The following is an 8,311-nucleotide window of genomic DNA, read 5'->3' on the forward strand; positions in this document are numbered from 1 at the left end:
AACTTCCCTGGGAGAACGCATGGCGCGCCTCAGGCTGGTGCAATGTCACGCCGGCCTCTGCTGCCGCAGGCCCACCCCACACTCCGTGCCCCTCCCTCTCCCACGGCCTGAGTGAGCCAGAGCCCCCGAATCAGTGGCTCTTTTAACCCCCTCCTGTCTGAGCGAAGAACAGACACCCTCCGGCGACCTACACGTAGAAGCAGGATCAAATCCAAAGCTGAACCCCGGGAGCTGTGTGAACGAAGAAGAGAAAGGGAAATCTCTCCCAGCAGCCTCAGGAGCAGCGGATTAAAGCTCCACAATCAACTTGATGTACCCTACAACTGTGGAATACATGAATAGACAACGAATCATCCCAAATTGAGGAGGTGGACTTTGAGAGCAAGATATATTATTTTTTCCCCTTTTCCTCTTTTTGTGAGTGTGTATGTGTATGCTTCTGTGTGAGATGTTGTCTGTAGAGCTTTGCTTTCAGCATTTGTCCTGGGGTTCTGTCCATCTGATTTTGGGTTTTTTTTTTTTTTTTTTTACTTTAAAAGAAATTTTTTTTTCTTAATAATTATTTTTTATTTTAATAACTTTATTTTTTTTATCTTACTTTATTTCATTTTATCCTCTTTCTTTCGTTCTTTCTTTCTACTTTTTCTCCCTTTTATTCTGAGACGTGTGGATGAAAGGCTCTTGGTGCTTCAGCAAGGAGTCAGTGCTGTGGCTCTGAGGTAAGAGAGCCAACTTCAAGACACTGGTCCACAAGTGACTGCCCAGCTCCACGTAATATCCAAAGGCAAAACTCTCCCACAGATCTCCATCTCAATGGCAAGACCCAGCTTCACTCAACGACCAGCAAGATACAGTGCTGGACACCCTATGCCAAACAACTGGTAAGACAGGAACACAGCCCCATCCATTAGCAGAGAGGCTGCCTAAAATCATAATAAGGCCACAGATATCCCAAAACACACCACTAGACGTGGACCTGCCCATCAGAAAGAAAACATCCAGCCTCATCCACCAGAACACAGGCACTAGGCCCCTCCACCAGGAAGCCTACACAACCCACTGAACCAACCTTAGCCACTGGGGACAGACACCTAAAACAACGGGAATTACGAACCTGCAGCCTGCAAAAAGGAGACCCCAAACACAGTAAGATAAGCAAAATGAGAAGACAGAAAAACACAGAGCAGATGAAGGAGCAAGGTAAAAACCTGCCAGACCTAACAAATGAAGAGGAAATAGGCAGTCTACCTGAAAAAGAGTTCAGAATAATGATAGTAAAGGTGATCCAAAATCTTGGAAATAGAATAGAGACAATGCAAGAAACATTTAACAAGGACCTAGAAGAACTAAGGAGAAAGCAAGCAATGATGAACAACACAACAAATGAAATTAAAAATACTCTAGAAGGGATCACTAGAAGACTAACTGAGGCAGAAGAACGGATAAGTGACCTGGAAGATAAAATAGTGGAAATAACTACTGCTGAGCAGAATAAAGAAAAAAGAATGAAAAGAACTGAGGACAGTCTCAGAGACCTCTGGGACAACATTAAACGCACCAACATTCGAATTATAGGGGTCCCAGAAGAAGAAGACAAAAAGAAAGGGACTGAGAAAATAATTGAAGAGATTATAGTTGAAGACTTCCCTAATAGGGAAAGGAAATAGTTAATCAAGTCCAGGAAGCACAGAGAGTCCCATACAGGATAAAACCAAGGAGAAACATGCCAAGACACATATTAATCAAACTATCAAAAATTAAATACAAAGAAAACATATTAAAAGCAGGAAGGGAAAAACAACAAAAAACACACAAGGGAATCCCCCTAAGGTTAACAGCTGATCTTTCAGCAGAAACTCTGCAAGTGAGAAGGGAATGGCAGGACATATTTAAAGTGATGAAGGAGAAAAACCTACAACCAAGATTACTCTACCCAGCAAGGATCTCATTCACATTTGATGGAGAAATTAAAACCTTTACAAACAAGCAAAAGCTGAGAGAGTTCAGCACCACCAAACCAGCTTTACAACAAATGCTAAATGAACTTCTCTAGGCAAGAAACGCAAGAGAAGGAAAAGACCTACAATAACGAACCCAAAACAATTAAGAAAATGAGAATAGGAACATACATATCGATAATTACCTTAAATGTAAATGGATTAAATGCTCCCACCATTCAGACTGGCTGAATGGATACAGAAACAAGACCCATATATATGCTGTCTAGAAGAGACCCACTTCAGACCTAGGGACACATATAGACTGAAAGTGAGGGGATGGAAAAAGATATTCTGTGCAAATGGAAATCAAAAGAAAGCTGGAGTAGCAATTCTAATATTAGAGAAAATAGACTTTAAAATAAAGACTATTACAAGAGACAAAGAAGGACACTACATAATGATCCAGGGATCGATCCAAGAAGAAGATATAACAATTGTAAATATTTATGCACCCAACACAGGAGCACTTCAATACATACGGGAAATACTAACAGCCATAAAAGGGGATATCGACAGTAACACATTCATAGTAGGGGACTTTAACACCCCATTTTCACCAATGGACTGATTATCCAAAACAAAAATAAATAAGGAAACACAAGCTTTAAATGATACATTAAACAAGATAGACTTAATTGATATTTATAGGACATTCCAACCAAAAACAACAGAATACACATTTTTCTCAAGTGCTCATGGAACATTATCCAGGATAGATCATATCTTGGGTCACAAATCAAGCCATGGTAATTTTAAGAAAATTGAAATTGTATCAAGTATCTTTTCTGACCACAACGCTATGAGACTAGATATCAATTACAGGAAAAGATCTGTAAAATATACAAACACATGGAGGCTAAACAATACACTACTTAAAAACGAAGTGAGCACTGAAGAAATCAAAGAGGAAATAAAAAAATACCTAGAAACAAATGACAATGGAGACACGATGACCCACAACGTATGGAATGCAGCATAAGCACTTCTAAGAGGGAAGTTTATAGCAATCCAATCCTACCTTAAGGAACAGGAAACATCTCGAATGAACAACCTAACTTGCACCTAAAGCAATTAGATAAAGAAGAACAAAGAAACCCCAAATTTAGCAGATGGAAAGAAATCATAAAGATCAGATCAGAAATAAATGAAAAGAAATGAAGGAAACGATAGCAAAGATCAATAAAACTAAAAGCTGGTTCTTTGATAAGATAAACAAAATTGATAAACCATTAGCCAGACTCATCAGGAAAAACAGGGAGAAGACTCAAATCAACAGAATTAGAAATGAAAAAGGAGAAGTAACAACTGACACTGCAGCAATACAAATGATCATGAGAGATTACTACAAGCAACTCTATGCCAACAAAATGGACACCCTGGAAGAAATGGACAAATTCTTAGAAATGCAGAACCTACCAAGACTGAGTCAGGAAGAAATAGAAAATATGAACAGACCAATCACAAGCAGTGAACTTGAAACTGTGATTAAAAATCTTCCAACAAGGGCTTCCCTGGTGGCGCAGTGGTTGAGAGTTCGTCTGCCGATGCAGGGGACACGGGTTCGTGCCCCGGTCCAGGAAGATCCCACATGCCACAGAGCGGCTGGGCCCGTGAGCCATGGCCCCTGAGTCTGCGTGTCCAGAGCCTGTGGTCCGCAACGGGAGAGGCCACAACATTGAGAGGCCCGCGTACCACAAAAAAAAAAAAAAAATCTTCGAACAAACAAAAGCCCAGGACCAGATGGCTTCACAGGCGAATTCTATCAAACATTTAGAGAAGAGCTAACACCTGTCCTTCTCAAACTCTTCCAAAATATAGCAGAGGGAGGAACACTCCCAAACTCATTCTACGAGGCCACCATCACCCTGATACCAAAACCAGACAAAGATGTCACAAAGAAAGAAAACTACAGCCCAATATCGTTGATGAACATATATGCAAAAACTCTCAACAAAATACTAGCAAACAGAATCCAACAGCACATTAAAAGGATCATACACCATGATCAAGTGGGGTTTATTCCAGGAATGCAAGGCTTCTTCAGTATACTCAAGTAAATCAACGTGATACACCATATTAACAAATTGAAGGAGAAAAACCATATGGTCATCTCAATAGATGCAGAGAAAGCTTTCGACAAAATTCAACACCCATTTATGATAAAAACCCTGCAGAAAGTAGGCATAGAGGGAACTTTCCTCAACATAATAAAGGCCATATATGACAAACCCATAGCCAACATCATCTTCAGTGGTGAAAAACTGAAACCATTTCCACTAAGATCAGGAACAAGACAAGGTTGCCCACTCTCACCACTATTATTCAACATAGTTTTGAAACTTTTAGCCACAGCAATCAGAGAAGAAACGGAAATAAAAGGAATCCAAATCAGAAAAGAAGAAGTAAAGCTGTCACTGTGTGCAGATGACAGGATACTTTACATAGAGAGTCCTAAAGATGCTACCAGAAAACTACTAGAGCTAATCAATGAATTTGGTAAAGTAGCAGGATACAAAATTAATGCACAGAAATCTCTGGCATTCCTATACATTAATGATGAAAAATCTGAAAGTGAAATGAAGAAAACACTCCCATTTACCACTGCAACAAAAAGAATAAAATATCTAGGAATAAATCTACCTAAGGAGACAAAAGACCTGCATGCAGAAAATTATAAGACACTGATGAAAGAAATTAAAAGTGATACAAATAGATGGACAGATATACCATGTTCTTGGATTGGAAGAATCAACATTGTGAAAATGACTCTACTACCCAAAGCAATCTACAGATTCAATGCAATCCCTATCAAACTACCACTGGCATTTTTCACAAAACTAGAACAAAAAATTTCACAATTTGTATGGAAACACAAAAGACCCCAAATAGCCAAAGCAATCTTGAGAACGAAAAACAAAGCTGGAGGAATCAGGCTCCCTGACTTCAAACTATACTACAAAGCTACAGTAATCAAGACAGTATGGTACTGGCACAAAAACAGAAATATAGATCAATGGAACAGGATAGAAAGCCCAGAGATAAACCCACACACATATGGTCACCTTATCTTTGATAAAGGAGGCAAGAATATACAGTGTAGAAAAGACAGCCTCTTCAATAAGTGGTGCTGGGAGAACTGGACAGGTACATGTAAAAGACAGCCTCTTCAATAAGTGGTGCTGGGAGAACTGGACAGGTACAGGTACATGTAAAACTGGACAGTACACGTAAAAGTATGAGATTAGAACACTCCCTAACACCATACACAAAAATAAGCTCAAAATGGATTAAAGAGCTAAATGTAAGGCCAGAAACTATCAAACTCTTAGAGGAAAACATAGGCAGAACACTCTATGACATAAATCACAGCAAGATCCTTTTTGCCCCACCTCCTAGAGAAATGGAAATAAAAACAAAAATAAACAAATGGGACCTAATGAAACTTAGAAGCTTTTGCACAGCAAAGGAAACCATAATCAAGACCAAAAGATAACCCTCAGAATGGGAGAAAATATTTGCAAATGAAGCAACTGAAAAAGGATTAGTCTCCAAAATTTACAAGCAGCTCATGCAGCTCAGTAACAAAAAAACAAACAATCCAATCCAAAAATGAGCAGAAGACCTAAATAGACATTTCTCCAAAGAAGATATACAGATTGCCAACAAACACGTGAAAGAATGCTCAACGTCATTAATCATTAAAGAAATGCAGATCAAAACTACAATGAGATATCATCTCACACCTGTCAGAATGGCCATCATCAAAAAATCTACAAACAATAAATGCTGGAGAGTGTGTGGAGAAAAGAGAACCCTCTTTCACTGTTGGTGGGAATGTAAATTGATACAGCCACTATGGAGAACAGTATGGAGGTTCCTTAAAATATTAAAAATAGAGCTACCATATGACCCAGCAATCCCAATACTGGCATATAGCTTGAGAAAACCATAATTCAAGAAGTGTCGTGTACCACAATGTTCATTGCAGCTCTATTTACAAGAGTCAGGAGATGGAAGCAACCTGAGGGTCCATCATCGGATGAATGGATAAAGAAGATGTGGCACATATATACAATGAATATTACTCAGCCATAAAAAGAAACGAAATTGAGATATTTGTAGTGAGGTGGATGGACCCAGAGTCTGTCATACAGAGTGAAGTAAGTCAGAAAGAGAAAGATAAATACCGTATGCTAACACATATATATGGAATCTAAGAATAAAAAAAATGTCATGAAGAACCTAGGGTAAGATGGGAATAAAGACACAGACCTACTAGAGAATGGACTTGAGGATATGGGGAGGGGGAAGGGTAAGCTGTGACAAAGTGAGAGAGTGCCATGGACATATATACACTACCAAACGTAAAATAGATATCTAGTGGGAAGCAGCCGAATGGCACAGGGAGATCAGCTCGGTGGTTTGTGACCACCTAGAGGGGTGGGATAGGGAGGGTGGGAGGGAGGGAGACACAAGAGGGAAGAGATATGGGAACATATGTATATGTATAACTGATTCACTTTGTTATAAAGCAGAAACTAACACATCATTGTAAAGCAATTATACTCCAGTAAAGATGTTAAAAAAAAAAAGAAAGTTGAGGTAAACTCGGAAGGATACAGAATTTATTAATTTGTAAGTAAAATATTACAAAGAACAGATGAATCATGGAAGGATAGAACTCTGTGGACAATTTGGAACTCTTCCATAATCTGGAAGCTCCCTTGATTTCTGTTGATTACTGAAGCTATTCACTCCCTGAACTTTTAACTTAAATTAGTTACACTATTTGCTTTAATCAATGTGTGAAACGAACAATAAATTATACAACTGGGTATAACTCATTCCTAATATTAATTTTCAAAAAAGTACTTTTACATTGCTTGATATGATATTCATACTATTTGTACTGCCTTTTAAACTGATTATACTTGCCAGTGTATCTGAGGGTAGAAGTCTGTTTATCCATCCCAGCTGAATTACTTGCCAGGCAGCCATAGGTCCCTGCATCTTTGGGAACTGCATTTTTGATAAATAAGATACCTTCTGAGGTCATCCTATACCTACAGACAAAAAGAAAATAAAATTGAAAATACTCTAATAATAGTATCAAGGAACTACAGCACCTTCCTTTCAAATATTTTAGAGTTATGTTGTGGTGCTGATTGCAGAAATGATTAACATCATCATTTTATAAGCAGAAATGTTATAATGATAATAACAATAGGTCCCACATATCTAGTACTTGCCATGTATCAGGGCTGCTCTAGTACCTTTACATTTATCAATGTTTTAAATCTTCCTAACAACCCAATGAGTTAGATACTATTATCTCTGTTATACAGATGAGCAAAGAGGTTATACACCTTGCCCGGAGTCAGGGTTAGTAAAGGGAAGAAGTGGAATTTGCACCCAGGCAATCTTGCTCTGTGTGAACTTCTAAGCCAAACAGTTCCTCAAAATGAAAACCTGAGAGATGCAATGCCTCACATCTCAAGTGAGTCTGTGAAGAGACCAGGAATAGAATCTGGCTCACAGCTAAGCCTTTCTCTCCCTGCCAAACCCAGAGTAATGGAAGCCCGATGGCTGGAAACTTCATTGCTTATGCCCCTCGTGTTCAGGACTCTCTTTGAGCATAAGAGGATTCATTTTCTTTTAAAAGCATCCAACAGAATAAAATACTTCTCAGTGTACGATAGTATGGCAGCAGCAAGCAGGAGTTACAAAGAATGTCTGCATATACTTTAATTAGAGCTACTGTACTGTCCTTTGTGTCTCCCTCTCTCTTCTGTTAAATCTCAGGACCAAACCTCTAGTAGATGGGTTAAAACTACACATTACTTTACCCACAGAAAGTTTATTATCCCCATTTCAATTATTCAAGGTAAACCAACTGTTACAGTGTTATGTTTGCAAAGCAAAGTATTGGGAAGCACTTAGTCCCAGCTATTGAATTCAAGACTTAAGAACCTCAGACTCTATACATTCATCATTTATTATTTTACTGACATTTCCTGGCCTATTGAGAAAATCTAAAGCTGTGGATTTGGGTCAAATCTCCCTTAACCTTAGGGATTTGGTCAGATTAATATTGTCCAGAAATTTCACCAACTTCTCTCACTCAGTAAAAACAAAGAACATGATACAAACCCAGTACCTGTGTGAACCCACAATAAACATATCATTCATGGTCCAGGTGATCTTTGGTTTGGGATAACCTGTTGCAGAACACATGATGGAGACCTCAGATCCACCTGTAAATGACTGATTCTTGGGCATAACAGTGACTTTGGGCGGTTCTGCAAAGGAAA

General features: G+C 38.8%; 1 protein-coding gene across 1 annotated transcript in view; it reads right to left on the bottom strand.

Moving 5' to 3' along the window:
* HMCN1 (hemicentin 1) overlaps positions 1-8,311 on the bottom strand; it is a 528,232-nt gene that overhangs the window by 289,702 nt on the left and 230,219 nt on the right. The window contains exons 12-13 of the mRNA XM_022593376.3: positions 8,158-8,299; positions 6,936-7,063 (exon numbers count right to left, since the gene is read on the bottom strand). Of these exons, the coding sequence (XP_022449084.2) occupies positions 6,936-7,063; positions 8,158-8,299 (270 nt within the window). The remainder of the gene's footprint in view (positions 1-6,935; positions 7,064-8,157; positions 8,300-8,311) is intronic.

Source organism: Delphinapterus leucas, chromosome 1 (assembly GCF_059928025.1).
Source record: "Delphinapterus leucas isolate spDelLeu-1000000601 "Yukka" chromosome 1, BTC_Dleu_Yukka2, whole genome shotgun sequence".
NCBI lineage: Eukaryota > Metazoa > Chordata > Mammalia > Artiodactyla > Monodontidae > Delphinapterus > Delphinapterus leucas.